Below are 17,196 nucleotides of genomic sequence, written 5' to 3'. Positions count from 1 at the left end.
CCGTCTTGCTTCGTCCACGGAGGCTTCACTGCCACACTGAGGACCCCGTTGCACATCACCTGGTGTGGCTGGCAGCGGTGCGTGGTCCCGTCTGGGGCCGGCATGAGGTTGCAGCCATTCTGTTCGTCACAGAGCCTCATCTCAGGGCACTTCCTCTCTTTTGGGCAGCAGGAAATCCAGCTGCGGCTTCACGCGCATGCAGCTGCTGCCACATAGGTCTGCATGCATGTCTGGCTGGTGCCCCTTGCTTGCGTACTGGGACCCTGGGGGTGAGGGGCAGAGGCGTCAGTGTGTGGCTGTAATAGGGCTCATAGGTCTCTGTCCCAAGACACAGCGGGAACAGCAGTGTGTGTCGCAACCCAGTACATGTGCACTCAGAACACAGAACATGCACGTCTGTACCTGTGCATGTGCACTCAGCACACAGAACACGCACACTCATCTGCACCCGTGCACGTGCAGTCAGCACACGGAACATGCACACTGAGCACACAACACGCACACACCTGTACCAGCGCACGTGCACTCAGCACGGATCCTGCACACTCATCTGCACCCGTGCACATGCACTCAGCACACGGAACGTGCACACTCAGCACACAACACGCACAAACCTGTACCTGTGCACGTGCACTCAGCACACGGATCCTGCACACTCATCTGCACCTGTGCACATGCACTCAGCACACGGATCACACACACTCATCTGCACCCATGCACGTGCACTTAGCACATGGATCACACAACGCTCATCACACAGAACACATGCACCTCTCTGCTCATGCACTCAGCATATGGAACACTCATAGAACACACATGTCTGCACCCGTGCACCTACACACGCACACGGAACATGCACACGTGTCTGCATCCATGCACAGACACTCATTAGAACAAACTCGGGGCGGTGCTTGGCCGTCCTGCTTGGAGCGCACTTTCTGTCTTCTGCCAGGCTCAGTCTGTTTTTTCTCCTCTCGATGCTGGTAACAGGTGAGGTCGTACCCTGCCCTTGCCCACAGTTGGCCAGCGCCTCACAGTTTTGCTTCCCTTTTCCTAGGATACAGCTTATGGCATTGCAAAGTCGGAACCATCTGTGTTCCTGCGGGAGACGCAGGTGGTGTCAGAAGCCATGCCTCCATCTGGGGGTCTCCTCCTGCGCTGGCTTCACCTGCTTCCGCCGGCGCCCATGGGCCAAACCTGTGTGCCAGCCTCCTCCCGCGTTCGCCTCTGTGGTGGCGTCCCGGGAAGGGCCGGCCGCGGTGTCGGGTGCAGGCCTGGCGCTTTCTGAGCGGTCCCTGCTGTTTGCCATCTCTGTTACCCATGGAGTTTCCCAGGCCTGGGCTCTGCTCTTCAGCCAGGGATGGTCTGGGGCACCCCTGGGATCTGGCCCACCCTCAGGAGGCCTTTGTTCCAATCTCGTGTGGTACCCAGCTTGGCTCTCCCTCAGTCTCCCTTGTTTAACATTTTTATGTTCAAGTGAGTTGTGTCTGGGGGCTGTGCAGGATCCCACCCTTGGCCTCTTGCAGCCCCTGCCTGCGCCGCCCCACGTCAGGCCCCCTCCCGGCCCCCGGGACCCCTTGCGGAACCACGCGGTCCTGTCCAGCTTCCGGGCCTATGAATGCAGCCCTGTCCTGGCCTCCTGCACCCTCCCCCTCCCCAGGGAGACGGACGGCCAGTCGGACACAGGAGTGCAATCATCCGGATGGGGCGGGAAGTGCCGTGCAGGGGAGGCCCAGGGATGAGGGTAAATAGGCTCAGGGAGGGGCAGTGGCTGGGGAAGGGCCTGTCTCTGGGGACACGGCTGGGAGCGGGGAGTAGGGGTCACACATGGGCGTGCCTGGCCACTTGGGAGAAGTGGGATGGACTCACTTTCCAGCAATGGCTCCAGCTTCAGTGTTACCGAGTGCAGGGGTGGGGCATGGAGGGCGGAAGGGGCTGTGGGGCCCGGCTGGGCCTGGGGGAGGCCTGAGGACATGTGCGGATGTCCACCTAGGGGTGTGCAGGTGGGGCCGGCACCCAGATTCTGACCTGGCCACAGCCTCCCAGCAGGGTACCCCCGAGAGGAATCGGGGTGGCGACGTGACGCGGGGAGACGTGCTTGTCTCTTCCTGGGCTGCCAGCGCTGAGTTGGGAGGGGTCAGGGCGGCATCTCATGCCCCAGCCCTACCACACACCGAGCAGTTGCTGTGCGTGTGCTGCCACGTGAACCTAAAGTGGAGGTGGGGCTTCTGGAGTTGCTCTGTTGCACCCGACCTATGAGCAACGTGTTCGTGGCCTCCCAGGGTGGCCTTGGGGACACAGCCTTTGGCTTCTTCCTTGGGAAGCTTCAAACCCGCTCCAGCGACGGCGGCCCCGGTGTCCTCCCGGAGTCTGGGCCCGGCCTGGGGGTGACCACCATGTCCTTGTCCCCACAGGCATCGCCGTCTGCAACGTGCCTGCAGCGTCTGTGGAGGAGACGGCCGACTCGACGCTGTGCCACATCCTGAACCTGTACCGGCGGGCCACCTGGCTGCACCAGGCGCTGCGGGAGGGTACACGAGTCCAGAGCGTCGAGCAGATCCGCGAGGTGGCGTCCGGCGCCGCCAGGATCCGCGGGGAGACCTTGGGCATCATCGGACTCGGTGCGTCGGCCACAGCTCCGTGCCTGTGCCCCTCCCTGTGTCTGGCGCTGCCGCTCTTCAGCTGTGCCCAAGAGGAGAGGCCCAGGGCGGGGTGGGGCTGCTGCAGGTGTCGGTCCCAACCCAGGACAGGACTGAGTGCACACAGCACGGGCACCAGGGCTCGGGAATCCCAGGCTGTGTGCCCTACTTGCAGGGACGTCACAGCACACATGTGGGTCTCGCATGGGCACACACAGATAACATGCATGGATGTCACAGCACACACAGCCTCACACAGACATCACAGCACACATGGGTCTCATGGGCACATGCAGATAACACACACGAATGTCACAGCACTCACATGGGCTTCACGGGCACACAGATTACACACAGATGTCACACTACACAGCTTCACACAGACATCAGAGCACACACATGGGCCTGCACGGATGTCACACGCCACAGCACACATGTGGGCCTCACAGACATCACACACGGACATCACAGCACACACAGGGCCTCACATGGGCACACACAGACGACACATAGATGTCACAGCACACAGCCTCACACAGCACACACATGGGCTGCACAGGGACATACAGATGTCACAGCACACACGCGGATATCACATGGCACACATGGGCATCACACATGGATATCACACCATACACATGACCTCACATGGACACACATTGATGTCAGTCCTAGGCACGTACACAGATAGATACAGGCATATGTGTGGGCACGCACATCAACCACGGTCTAGCACGTGCTCACCCCTTGAGTTCCCTGGAGCTGGCTGTGTAGATCCTGCTGGGGCCGGGGTTCGGGCAGCCGTGGGCTTCCTCTGCGGTCACCAGCAGCTGCCCCTGGCGCTGGCCCTGTCCCCGGGGAGTGGTTTGCCTTTCAGCGACCCCTCGCTCTTCATTTGCCCACTCGCTCTGCAGCCGCCTGTCCTGGGCCCAGCACTGTCCTGGGTCCGGCATGCAGCAGTGAGCAGGCCCCACACAGCCAGGCCCAGATTGGGCTCAGAGTGGCAAGCGTGTGAGATCCTGGGAGTAGAGCCATGGCTTAGGGGAAAGTAGAGCTGGGAGAAGCCAGGTGAGGAGCCCCGTGAGGGAGGGGGAGCATCTGGGTGGGGCCCAGGTGTGGGGTGGGAAGGTGCTCCCTGAGAAGGTGGGCGGGGGTGGTGTACGTTTTCTGAAGACCCCCTGGACACCTTGGCCCAGGTGCCTGTCTCCCCAGATCGTGGGTTCCCCAGGAGGCCCCATGGGGATGCAAGGGCCTTGCCATGCCAGGGACTCCCCTTGACCGGCCGGCCCCCCGCTTCCCAAACATCCAGGCAGCCCACTCCTGCTGACCGCTGTCCTTGTCCCGCCAGCGTTTGGGGAATCGGACGTTTCGGGTGGTCTCGGTGAGGCGGCCACACCTAGGTTAGTGGGAGAGGTTGGCTCACGGATGTGCATGGAACACGTGCCTGTCTCTTCCTGGACACGTCTCTCACGGTCTTGCTGGTGCCCCCACCAGGACCCCAGGGCTGGCTGGAGCCTGCAAGGATCCCAGAGCCCTGAGGCGCCCGTTGCTCATACATCTGCCCGTCTGAGGCCTGGGCGGCCCCTCCTATCTCAGGGTCATGGCCCGCACGTGTGGTTTGTTGAAGGACGGGAGGAGGGAGGCGGGGCAGGAAGCCCAGGTGGGGGCAGAGGTCGGGAGGGGCCGGGGACTCGGGGCTCTGTGGACCTTCAGCTCCGTGGGCTGCCTGCTGGCCTTGTCAAGGGGCGGTGCCTGCACTGTCTCCAGAGCAAGCCCACAGGACGGGAGGGGCCTCGTGTGTGCTTGCCTGCAGGGCACTGCCTGTCCTGCAGCCACAGGTCTGACACCTCACCTGGGGTGTACGAGGGACTGTGGGATGTCGGGGGGTATGGGCTGTGTCTGTGTGGCCAGGGATGTCTGTAGTTCCCCTGGTAAGAGTAGGTGGGTGTGTTGTCTCCAGAGTCCTGTGTCCTGTCTTCCTGGGGTCGGGGTCTGTGGTCCCAGCCCTGAAGGCCCCGGGCCCTCCCCGTGGCCACTCTGAGGCCTGAGGGCGGCGCCTTCCCAGGCTGAGTGTGGAGCTGGGCCCAACCGGCCCCTCCCAGGGCCCCGTGCTGAGTGGGAGTTGGAGCACCCAGGTCAGGATGCCCTCAGAGGGTAGGGCTGTGGCCACCCCCTTCGTTAAGGACCCCACCTGCCGGGGTCCCCACCCAGGCCTGGCCTGAGGAGTGTGGGAACTGCAGGGGCGGGGACTCCTGGTGTCCTGGGGAGTGCGGGGTGGACCTGGCAGGTTGTGGGGGTTTGCCATGGGCGTTCCCTCCTACACTGGCCCAGGTCGTCCTGTGGGCTCTCGGGCAGGCCCCCCTGGAGCTGCTGGGGTGCAGCTGCTTCCCTCGCTCTCGGCGTGGGCCCCTCTGTCTGTGGTGATCTCGTGATGACCCAGGCTAGGTCAGCACTCCCTCGGCCTCGGGAGCTGAGGGGAGCAGTTCTGTCCTTAGGGACAGGAGCCCCCTGGCGCTGCAGCCTCTACCTTGTGGACGGGACCCCTGCCCCACCCCGGCTGCCCACCTGATACCGTTGACGGCAGAACACCTGCGTCCCGTCCCCCGCCCCGCCCCTCGCCCTTGTCCCTGAGCCCCATCCCCACCCTCTGTGGAAGAGCCTCGTGCTCCAGGTAGGGCCGGTGCTGGGCACCAGCCACTCAGGCTCTCCCAGGGCGTGCATGTCCTCATCTGCCCTCTGCTGTGCACACCCTGTGTCTGGGTCGTTCTTAGCGTGGAATCCGCGTATGTGGTGGCTACAGGAATGTGGAAGCCCTGGGCAGTGTGTGGCTCACGGTGTTGGTGCCACTCGGCGCAGACGAGGGGGCGGCCGCTTCCTCTGCTCTACGAGGTTCTGGTGCCTGTGACTTACATCTCCTTCTTGTTTTTTTCTTTCCTCCCTCCTTCCCTTCCTTCCTTCTTTCTGAAAAATGCACTGTCTTAGGTGCACACAGGAAAACATTGTACACATTCACACCCAAGAACCCACAAGCACGTCGACAGAGCAGGCGCCTGCACACAGACCGCTCCCTCAGGCCCCCTTCTCCTGCAGCGGCCCCGAGACAACCCTGCGAGGACCCGGGTCCCACTTCCTAGAGCAGAGGGCCTTCCCCAGCTCTGCCGAGGTGGGATCATGGGCATGCGGCCTTCTGTGTCCACCTCCTGTCAGTCGGGGTGATGCCTCTGGGTCTCACCTGTGTTTTCATACAACCCAGCAGTTTCTGGTAACGGTTCCATCACGTGAACACAGCATGATTCGCTTCTCCAAACTCTTGGTGATGCATTTTCTAAGTTTTTGGCTAATATTACAAACAAAACTTCTGTGAACACATTTCTGCCCATCTTTTTTGTGCACGTAGACTCACGTCTCTTGGGTTTGTACCTAGGAGTGGAATTTCTGAGTCCCAGAGCAGGACATTGTTTCACCTGGAAGGAGTCGCTATTCTTCAGGCAGGTGCGCAGTGTCATGCTCCGGCAGCCGCGTATCCTTGCCAGCACTCTGTGTAATTCCAGCACTTCCAGCAGGTATTTTGTGATATTTTTATTTTAACCTACAGTTTCCTGATAACTGAGGAGGCTGAGCACCTCTTTGTGCCCTTGGCCACTCGGAGCGCCTCCAGCAGTCTTTTTCATGTTGGTTATGAAGCCCTCACGTGGTCTGCGTCAGGTTCTTGTCAGATCGACATGCACTGTGGATATTTTCATAATTTCAAAATTTTTGTTTTTACTTGTTTACGAATATCTCAGGCGGTGGCTTGACTTTTCACTTTCTTGACATCTCTCTGTGATGAGAACATGTTTTCAGTTTTTATGAAGCCCAAAGTATCACCCGTTTTTTAGGTGAATACCTTTTGTGTCCTGAGGAATCTGTTTACCCCAGGGTCATCCAGGTTCTGTGTTTTCTTCTGGAAGCTTCTACCTCTAGGTCCAGGGTCTCTTGGGCTGCCACTCACACATGGTGTGAGGCTGGGGTGGTGGCCCGCCCTTTCCCGGGACGGCAGGTCGCTGCGGCATGATGCGCCGAGGAGCCCTCCTTCTGGTTGGCTTGGCTCCTCTGTGGAAAGGCAGTTGGCCACATGTGAGTGGGTCCGTCTGGACTCTTGTGTTCCGTGGACCTGTTTTTCTTCCCTTTCTCCCGTGTGACGCTGTCTGCACGGCTTTGAGCCTTGAGATCTTCCACCATGTTCTTCACGAGGGTCTTGGCTGTTTTAGGTGCTGCTGTGCTTTTCCATTTCCGTTCTGGAATCAGCTCATCAATTTTCATTTTGTTGAGTCCTTAAAATCAGTTTTGGGGACGCTGACTTCCTAATAATACCAAACCTTCGGGACACAAATATGATCTCCATTTATTTTAACTTTTCTTAACAGTGTTTCGTCGTTATCAGTAGAAGGTTTCCACACAGTTCATTAAGTTTATTGTTAGGCATTTGGCATTTGTAATGCTGTTATAAATGTTTAATTCTTTCTTTCTTTTTTTTTTTTGAGATAGTCTTGCTCTCTCTGTTGCCCAGGCTGGAGTACAGTGGCGTGATTTTGGCTCACTGCAATCTCTGCCTTTTTTTTTTTTTTTTTTTTTGAGACAGAGTCTCACTCTGTCACCAGGCTGGAGTACAGTGGTGTGATCTCGGCTCACTGCAACCTCTACTTCCTGGGTTCAAGCAATTCTCCTGCCTCAGCCTCCCGAGTAGCTGGGATTACAGGCACCCGCCACCATACCTGGCTAATTTTTGTATTTTTAGTAGAGACGAGGTTTCGCCATGTTGGCCAGGCTGAAACTCCTGACTTCAAGTGATCCACCCACCTTGGCCTCCCGAAGTGTTGGGATTACAGGCGTGAGCCACTGTGCCCGGCCTAATTGTTTCTTGATGGGTGGTTATTAGTGGGTAGAAATACACTTGAGTTTTGTAAACCAACCTCATATTCCACAGCCTTCTAAATTCTCCATGTTAGGCCGGGTGCAGTGGCTTGTGCCTGTTATCCTAGTGCGTTATGAGGCCGAGGCTGGAGGATCACCAGGAGTTAGAGACTAGCCTGGATGGCGTAATGAGACCTGCCGCTGCCAAAAACAGATTCTCTTGAATTTTCTCTTGCACACACTGCTGTGTCATCTGCAGATAAACACAGATTTACATTTTCCTTTCTGATCTCTGTACCTTTTATTTCTTTAATTTCTTTATTTTTGCCTTTTTGCACTAGCTACAAGCATCAGCAGCAGTGAGTGTGGGTGTTACTGTCTTGACGTGGGAGAAAAAGTTTCTGACATTTCACCATTAAGTAGGACGTTTGCTGTTGGTCTTTTTGTGGTCTAGTTAATTGGTCTGATGTTGAGGCAGCCATCCCAGCTCTTTTGATCAATGTGTGTGGGGTATGTCTTTTTTCATCCTTATAATTTCAGCTTATCTCTGTTCTTATTCTTTCATTGAGAGACAGGGTCTTGCTCTGTCACTCCGGCTGGAGTGTGGTGGTGCAGTCACGGCTCACTGCAGCTTTGAGCACTGGGGCTCAAGAGATCCTCTTGCCTTAGCCTCTGAAGTAGTTAGGACTATAGGTGCGTGCCACTGCAATTTTTTTAAATTAATTATTATTATTATTATTATTTTTTGGTAGAGACAAGGTCTTGCTGTGTTGCCCAGCGTGGTCTTGAACTCCTGGGCTCAAGTGGTCACCCTGCCTTGGCCTCCTAAAGTGCTGGGATTACAGGTGTGAGCCATGGCGCCTGACTTCTGTCTTTTATGTTTAAAGTGTGTCTGTTATTAATAGTATAGAGTTAGTTCCTCTTTCTTTTTTCAGTCTGACAGTCTTTGCCTCTTGAGTGTTCAGTTCATTTATTTTTAGTGTAATTGCTGATCATTTGGATTTCGGTGTCATCTGGCTACATGTTTTCTGTTCATCCTTGTTTTTCCTTTCTGGCCTTCTTTTATATTAATCAGGTGTTAAATCATTCCTTGCATCTGTTGTTGCTTTTTAACCTATACTCTGCTTAGTGATCATGTTTAGTTTTACTTTAGAGATAGGATACGCCTTCATAACTCACTGCCACCCAGCATAACCTGTGAAGACTCGTCCAGGGCGGCCAGAGGCCTGCAGTGGCTCCTCTCACCCTCGGGCCGATTTTCCACGTCTATTATGCAGTAAACCGTACAAGAAACTATTAGTCATGAGTCTGTCTAGGAATTTTTCAGTAATTTTTCTTTTTGAATATCGACCAACACATCCACCCTTTCTGCCTTGTTTATCCCGCCTCCGATTCTGGCTGTTGTCGGGCATCACGTTCCTGTAGCCTAAAGACTCTTAGAAACGTGGCTCACCAGTGACCAATTCCTTCTGCTTTTCTTTATCTGAAAATGTGTTGCCTTTTTTTTTTTTGTGGAAGATAGTCTTGCTCTGTCACTCAGGCTGGAGTGTGGCAGCCCAATCTTGGCTCACTGCAACCTCTGCTTCCCAGGTTCACGCCAATTTCCTGCCTCAGCCTCCCGAGTAGCTGGGATTACAGGCGCCCGCCACCACGCCCGGCTAATTTTTGTATTTTTAGTAGAGACGGGGTTTCACCGTGTTGGCCAGGCTGGTCTCAAACTCCTGACCTTGTGATCTGCCTACCTCAGCCTCCCAGAGTGCTGGGATTACAGGCATCAGCCACCAAGTCCTGTTCTTTAAAATTTATTTTTTAAATTCTTTTCTCTCTGCTTCTGTTTGGATGCTATCTGCTGACTTTGAGCCCCTGCCTTCAAGCTCCCGATCCTTTTCTTACGGTTAGCTTTGTCCAGGGAGTTCCGTTTCAGAGGGATGTTTCGTTCTGGAATTTCTATGTGGTTCTTTATAGAGTTACCATTCATCTTCCGGAAGCCTCCATTTTTCTGCTGTTTACATCCACACTTGCTGTCATCTCTGAGCATGTTTATAGTAGTTATTAAGAGCTTTTGCTGGCTGATTCCAGCCTCGGTCATCTGTGGGTCTGTCCGCGTCTAGTGTTTTGTTCTAATTAGAAGCCACATCTTCCTGTCTTTTCAGCTGCATCATCATAATTTCTTATCATAAGCTAGACATCGTGTGGAAAAGAATGGCAGAGACTAAAGTGAAGAATCGTCTTGCCCCGAACAGCCACTGCTCTCCTGTGTCAGGCGTGGCCGGTGCTGGCCCGTAGCTTTAGCTGGTTTTCACCACCAGCAGCCTGACTCCCGGGGCTTTGTGTTGTGCGCAGTGGGAAACAGCATCTCTTCCGCCTTCTGCGCTGTGGGAGGCGCCTTTCTCTGTGTCTGCCTGTGTTCTCTTCCTGCCCATGCGGTGGGATCCCTGGCAGGGGGCGTTGACAGACGGGGGCTGTTCTGCACCTGGGGAGCTGGCCGGGTACTCCGGCCGTGGCTCCAACCCTCGGAACTGCTGCTCCCACCTCCACCTGCTGAGCCCTCCTCCCTCCTGCAGCAGCCTCGTCCCTGGGGATGAAAGGAGCCACCACGCTCCTTCTCGTAGAACAGGCGCCTCCCTTTCTAGGATGTAGTGTGTTTAGACGGTCCTCAGCTCTTCTGACTGGCCTCCCCGCCTCCCCCAGGCCTGTTCCCAGAGTGACTGGGGGTCCCCTGGGCGTTTGGGCCACGTCCGGCCGCCCTGTCTGCCTGGCAGTCTGGTCTCCTTGGCCCTCAGGCTGCCGCCGCCGCAGGCCCCTCGCACGTGTTGTTCCAGCTCTCTGGCTCCCTTCCTGTCCCCTTATGTCTCCAGCAAGCTTGGCCTTCTCAGGGAGGCCTGCCCTGGCTACCGTCTTTGAAACTGCGCCCGCTTCCCACCCGCCCCAGCACTCAGCCTGCTTCCTTCTTGTGCAGCGGTTCCCTCTGAGGCAATGCAGAAGACACCACGTTTGCGGGCTTGGGGTCCTGTGTCCTTTGCAGCCATGCTGTTGGCTCACAGTGGGCACAAGCACCCTGCAGACCTTTCCCCGAGGAGGAGCCGGCCCCAGCCAGACACGGTGGCTCTGGCTCCGCGGCTCCTGTGCTGATACCCGTGCCAGCCTTGGACTGCTGGGGTGGGGGCAGGCACGTCTGCCCGGGATGGCTTTCTCTGCCACTCCACTTGAAGGGGTCAGGACGTGAGCCCAGCAGGGCCTCCCTGGTCTGGAAGTTTCCCTCCTGCCCCCTTTGCCATCTCCACCTAGTGGTGGCTGGAATTGAGATGCCGGAGACATCGATGGGTGGATCCGAAAGGCCAGTGGAGGGGCCTGGGCACGTCGGGCATGTGTTGGGTGGGTGGAGACCAGCTGACCGGTCCGTTTGACACCGAGTGGTTCATGTCACGTCCTGTGGACAGGCTGCAGGGGGTGGTGTGGGCCGAGGGGCTCGTGCACCCTTTCCCCCCCATGCATAGCCTCTGCCTTGGCAGTGGGCACGTTGGGAGCAGACACCTCGTGTGGAGTGGGGGCACCTTGGCTTGACCACGGCTGGTGTCATCCTTGGCAGATGGTCAAACTGAGGCACAGAGGCCACTCCGACCCTGGCTGTCAGGGCCGGCCTCCCAGCCACGGGTGAGCAAGGGTCTCACACTGTGTCTTGACGCCACCAGGTCGCGTGGGGCAGGCAGTGGCGCTGCGGGCCAAGGCCTTCGGCTTCAATGTGCTCTTCTACGACCCTTACCTGTCGGACGGTGTGGAGCGGGCGCTGGGGCTGCAGCGTGTCAGCACCCTGCAGGACCTGCTCTTCCACAGCGACTGCGTGACCCTGCACTGCGGCCTCAACGAGCACAACCACCACCTCATCAACGACTTCACCGTCAAGCAGGTGCGTGGAGCCGGGGACACAGGACTCTCCTTCTGCGGGGCAGGTACAGGTGGGGGTGTCAGGCAGGTCCGTCCCAGCAGCCATCTGTACCTGGGCGAGACCCTGCCTTCAGCGAGCCACATGGCAGCGGCTGCCAGCCCTGCTGGGGGAAGCCCTGTCTGCCCAGACAGCGTTTTCCGTGTTCTGAGTTCTACTCAGGACGTCGAAAATACTCTCTGGACAAGACAGAACCACATACCTTTGAACACCAAATTCCCCTGAAGCCCTTGCCGCTCTCACAGTGGGGACGGATGCAGCTACCTGGGGGCGTTGGGTTGGCCCTTGTGACTTCCGTGCTGTGCTGCCAGGTTCAGGTTTCACATCTGCAGCTGGAAAGGGCTGTGCCCAGGTCGGCCTCTGACATCTGCAGCTGGAAAGGGCTGTGCCCAGGTCGGCCTCTGACATCTGCTGCTGGAAAGGGCTGTGCTCAGGTCGGCCTCTGACATCTGCAGCTGGAAAGGGCTGTGCTCAGGTCGGCCTCTGACATCTGCAGCTGGAAAGGGCTGTGCTCAGGTCCGCCTCTGACATCTGCAGCTGAACGGGCTGTGCTCAGGTTGGCCTCTGTCTCAGCACAGCTCGGAGTGCAGCCTCAGCCCCACGTTCCCCTCGAGTGTGTGGAGCTGGGGACGGCTGCCTCCCGCTGGCTCCAGGCCCTTCAGGGAGTCATCGTGTGTGCACAGTGATGTGTGTGTATGTGGGCAAGTGTGCGTGGGTGCATGTGTCCGCATGTTTGTATGAGCTTGTATGTATGTGCATGTGTGTACACACGTGTCAGAGGCCACCCGCCCACTCTAGCTGCCCCAGCAGCCTGTAGCCACAAGGAGGATGAGGCCAGGTTCCCACTGCCCCTGCCTTTGTTCACAGAATCAGTGGGTTTGGAGCCTTCTAGTGGACGGGGTGTGGCACGTGCGTGCTGGTCAGAGCCCTGCCGTCCCTGAGGACCTTGGGTGTGAGGCTTCAATGGGCAGCAACGCATCAAAGAAAAGCCACTGTGACCTGCCCAGCTGCCAGTCAAGCACCGTGGCTGGGTGGACTGCTTGGAATGAAATGAGGGGTCTGCAGGAAAGCCCTGGCCACGAAGCCGAGGGGGAGCCACCCCAAGGGCCTTTTGCAAAAGTGCATGAAAAGCGAGCCTGTTCCAAAGACAGAGGCTCTGCTGCAGGCCCCGCTGGGGTTGGAATCAAAGACCACGCCTCAGAGCAGATGGCCCTGGGCTTTGCCGCCCCAGGGGGTCCCACATTTTGGGCTGAGGCCCTGCTGGGGGGAGGCTGGGCTGGGGGGGACCCAGAAAAGGGGTACCACGGGGACCAAGCCAGGAGCCCCCGCCCAGTCCTCTGCTCAGGGCTTAGGCAGGAGGGTGGAGCTCTCTAGGAGCTGTGGGGCCGTGCAGGTCTACACAGGGCCGATCCTCAGCCAGCCTGTCAGGGCCACGGTGCAGCACGCCCGAGGCCTTCAGTCCTAGCGCCGTGGTGAGTCCAGGGTGGGGCTGGGAAGGGGCCAGGGAGCTGGGCCTCCCCAGCGGCGTGCGGGACCACCTTGTTTTCCTGACTGCCCGCCCCACACGGATCCCTGACTGCGCCTGGCCTGTCCTTATGTCTTCCAGATGAGACAAGGGGCCTTCCTGGTGAACACGGCCCGGGGCGGCCTGGTGGACGAGAAGGCGCTGGCCCAGGCCCTGAAGGAGGGCCGGATCCGCGGCGCGGCCCTGGACGTGCACGAGTCGGAACCCTTCAGGTGCCCCCACGGCCAGTGCCGCCTCCCTGCTCTTCCCCGCCCGCCGTCCTGCTGGCCTTGACCTCCAGACGGTGCCTCTGCCAGGCCGGACACTTGCCTGTACTCAGGCCTCTCGCTGGCCAGCACTGGGGGAGTTTGCCGCCCACTGCGGGGTGAGGACGGAGCCACGGGCTCTAGGCCTGCCTCGCCTCGGTCCTGTGAGGGGCTGCGCGTCCTCCTCAGCCCCTCTTTGGGCAGGGCTCCCAACCAGCCAGGAGAGGGTGAGGCCCCAGTGTCCGTGAGTGGTCCCCATGGGCCCTGGCCCTGGAGTGATGGCGTCCCGTCCAGACCTGCAACCCCTACAGCGCCTTGGGACCCCAGGCAGCCCTGGGTTGGATGTTCAGCTGCAGGAGGAGACACCCCCGCAGGGGCAGTATCAACCTGCAGCTCCTGGGGCTACAGACCCTTCGGCTGGGAGGGGCCAGGCCAGCATGTCCCCCCATCAGGGCTCCTCCCACAAGGGGCTTGGAGATTAAATCCCTTGGGCTCCCACACCTGCCACTGTCAGGAGCCCCTGGTGTGTCTGATGGTCCCGGGGCTGTGCTCTTGTGCTCAGCCAGCCTGCCGAGCAGAACGGGGCCGTGGGGTCTGTGGTTCCCAGGCAGGGCCCCCCACAGGGGGTTCCGGTGCCCAGCCACCTCCCCCTGTACCCAGCCACAGCACTCGGGCTGCACTGACCATGCCTGTGCTGTTCCCAGCTTTAGCCAGGGCCCCCTGAAGGATGCACCCAACCTCATCTGCACCCCCCATGCTGCATGGTACAGCGAGCAGGCGTCCATCGAGATGCGAGAGGAGGCGGCACGGGAGATCCGCAGGGCCATCACAGGTGGGCGTGGGGGCCGCTCGGTCAGGCCTGGGGGACCCTTCCTGCCAGCCCCAGTCGCTCATGGGCTCGCATCCGCCCTGCAGCCAGGCCCATGTTCTGCCAGCTCAGGGCCCATGGTGCTCTCACTGCACCCCCGGGACCTCTAAGGCCAAAGTCAGGTTGAGCCCTGGTTGTGTCTTACACACAGGACCTGCTGGGAAGTTGCTGGGCTGAGCAGACAGGTCCCTCAGCAAGCTGGGCACGTGCTCTGGGCTGGGGGTCCCCACGCTGCAAGGGTGCCGGTGTCCCAAGAGACAGGACCCTGCCGTGCCTTGAGAGCCCCAGGGCTGAGAGGGTGGAGCACACTGCCGAGAACGCTGCTGCCCATGTCTTCAACCCAGTGGGCCATGCTTCGGGGGCCTCCTCAGAGCCACAGCTGTTCCTTCCTCCTGCATCTCCCAGGCCGGATCCCAGACAGCCTGAAGAACTGTGTCAACAAGGACCATCTGACGGCCGCCACCCACTGGGCCAGCATGGACCCCGCCGTCGTGCACCCTGAGCTCAACGGGGCTGCCTATAGGTGAGCAGGCCCGCTGGCCCGGAGCAGCCTCCAGGAGGGCCCGAGGCTTCCCCTGGATCCCAGCACAGCCCCTGGTGGGAGGGGCGGCGTCTCCACTGACTGACCTGGAGGATCTGGGTGGAATTGGTAAGGCTAACCTCACCTGAAAGGCCCATGAGAACCAGGGCCTCTTGGAAGGAGCCTGGGCTGGGGTGGCCTTCAGGGCTCAGTGGACACAGGACTGCTTTGGGCATGGGGCCTGTGGGAGGAGGGGGCTTTGGGTGAGGCGAAGACCTCACGTTCAAGTCACCTGGAGACACCAGGGCTCCCCTCCCCTGCCCTGAGAAGTAGCTACCATAGGCAGAACATCCGTGCGGAGGCCAGGATCCTTACCCTGACTGCTGGTCCTCCTGGAGTGGCCCCCTCGGTGCTGCCGATGCTATGAGGGCAGGTGGGGCCCAGCCAGGCCGCCTACAGGTGGGCCTCACTAATGGACCCTCTCCCAGCAGGTACCCTCCGGGCGTGGTGGGCGTGGCCCCCACTGGCATCCCAGCTGCTGTGGAAGGTATCGTCCCCAGCGCCATGTCCCTGTCCCACGGCCTGCCCCCTGTGGCCCACCCACCCCACGCCCCTTCTCCTGGCCAAACCGTCAAGCCCGAGGCGGATAGAGACCACGCCAGTGACCAGTTGTAGCCCGGGAGGAGCTCTCCAGCCTCGGCGCCTGGGCGAAGGGCCCAGAAACCCTCGGACCAGAGTGTGGAGGAGGCACCTGCGTGGCGGCCCTGGCACTGCAGAGACTGGTCCGGGCTGTCAGGAGGCGGGAGGGGGCAGCGCTGGGCCTCGTGTCGCTTGTCGTCGTCCGTCCTGTGGGCGCTCTGCCCTGTGTCCTTCGCGTTCCTTGTTAAGCAGAAGAAGTCAGTAGTTACTCTCCCATGAACGTTGTCTGTGTACAGTTTTTAGAACATTACAAAGGATCTGTTTGCTTAGCTGTCAACAAAAAGAAAACCTGAAGGAGCATTCGGAAGTCAATTTGAGGTTTTTTTTGTTTGTTTGTTTGTTTTTTTTTTGTATGTTGGAACGTGCCCCGGAATGAGGCAGTTGGCAAACTTCTCAGGACAATGAATCCTTCCCGTTTTTCTTTTTATGCCACACAGTGCATTGTTTTTTCTACCTGCTTGTCTTATTTTTAGAATAATTTAGAAAAACAAAACAAAGGCTGTTTTTCCTAATTTTGGCATGAACCCCCCTTGTTCCAAATGAAGACGGCATCACGAAGCAGCTCCAAAAGGAAAAGCTTGGGCGGTGCCCAGCGTGCCCGCTGCCCATCGACGTCTGTCCTGGGGACGTGGAGGGTGGCAGCGTCCCCGCCTGCACCAGTGCCGTCCTGCTGATGTGGTAGGCTAGCAATATTTTGGTTAAAATCATGTTTGTGACTGTAACCATTTGTATGAATTATTTTAAAGAAATAAAAATCCTGGAAAGAGCCAGTGTGCCCAGCATCTGTTCTGGTGACTTTCTCTCGTGAGGACACGGGTGAGCCTCAGTCCTGGCTCTGGTGACCTCCAGGGCCCAGCTCAGCCTCTCTGAAGTGGGCGGCCTAAGAGAGACCCAGAGACATTACAGTGGCAGTTTGGGCAGTGGTCTCTGTGTGTACCGGGCCTGTCCCTCTGCTCACTGGGTCTGTGGGACACTGTAGGGTCCTGGCTTGGAGGCAGCCTGCCCGAAGTGTCCCTGTGGGAGGGAAGCAGTGTGCCAGCCGGGCCGTTGTGTGGATGATGGTCTGACTGGCTGAGGTCCTGCCCCACTACCCACCCCCTCCTTTGGCATAGCTCCCGCAGGCTGGCCTGCGGCCTGGGAAGACTGTGGGCTACAGGAGGAGGAAGGAAAGCAGATGTCAGGGCTGAGGAAGCTCCCCAGACCATGGGTCAGCCCGCCTATGGAAATGGGCAAAAAAAGCCAAAAGGGGTCGCGCCTCACCTTGGCCCACAGCTGAGCCTGTTTACCGGCGTCCTCTTCAAAATCCCAGCCTCCTGGCTTCTCAGAGCTGCTTTTGGAAGCGTGGTCCATGCAAATCAGCAGAGTCCCAACTCATTTATGAGGAGGGGCTGCAGCGGGTCCAGGTAGCATGAGGAGGGGCTGCAGCGGGTCCAGGCGGTGCAAGGAGGGGCTGCAGCGGGTCCAGGTAGCGCGAGGAGGGCTACGGCAGGTCCAGGCAGCGCGAGGAGGGCTGCGGCAGGTCCACGCGGTGTGAGGAGGGGCTGCAGCGGGTGCTGGGGGAATCTGAGGAGGGGCTGCAGCAGGTGCTAGGGAATCCGGGTCCCCTCGGGACGTTTCCATCCCAAGCCTTTCCCTGCATGCAGGTGGGTTCTCCTGCCACCCCAAGCATCCAGACCCTGCAGCGTCAGCCCCCAAGTGTCAACCTCCCTTTGCTCCCTGCCCCATCTAAAGCAGAAGCGGGGGGGGGGGGGCGCTGCCTTTGGTGGGGGTGCCCCCTCCTACCTGGCTGTGCACCCCAGTGCCCGCAGAGGTCTCTTGGGTATGGGCAGTGGCTCCCAGTCTCGAGGCCCACGCCGAGGGCAGC

The 17,196-nt window shown here is 58.9% G+C and overlaps 1 protein-coding gene across 16 annotated transcripts in view; it reads left to right on the top strand.

The window, feature by feature from the left end:
* CTBP1 (C-terminal binding protein 1) overlaps positions 1-16,098 on the top strand; it is a 37,565-nt gene extending 21,467 nt beyond the window's left edge. For 8 of the 16 annotated variants that reach the window (XM_054484593.2, XM_063663447.1, XM_054484603.2 and 5 more), the window contains 6 exons: positions 2,415-2,621; positions 11,225-11,439; positions 13,082-13,212; positions 13,950-14,077; positions 14,519-14,636; positions 15,125-16,098. In XM_054484593.2, coding sequence (XP_054340568.1) covers positions 2,415-2,621; positions 11,225-11,439; positions 13,082-13,212; positions 13,950-14,077; positions 14,519-14,636; positions 15,125-15,308 — 983 coding nt within the window. In that variant the 3' untranslated portion in view covers positions 15,309-16,098. Of the gene's footprint in view, positions 1-2,414; positions 2,622-11,224; positions 11,440-13,081; positions 13,213-13,949; positions 14,078-14,518; positions 14,637-15,121 lie in introns of all 16 variants that reach the window. The other 8 variants (XM_054484592.2, XM_054484594.2, XM_054484598.2 and 5 more) reach the window with 1 other exon arrangement.
* The last annotated feature ends 1,098 nt before the right edge of the window (positions 16,099-17,196 follow it).

Source organism: Pongo pygmaeus, chromosome 3, assembly GCF_028885625.2.
Source record: "Pongo pygmaeus isolate AG05252 chromosome 3, NHGRI_mPonPyg2-v2.0_pri, whole genome shotgun sequence".
Lineage (NCBI taxonomy): Eukaryota > Metazoa > Chordata > Mammalia > Primates > Hominidae > Pongo > Pongo pygmaeus.
The sequence above is the reverse complement of the archived record's forward strand: the minus strand, read 5'-3'. Positions and strand labels throughout refer to the sequence as shown.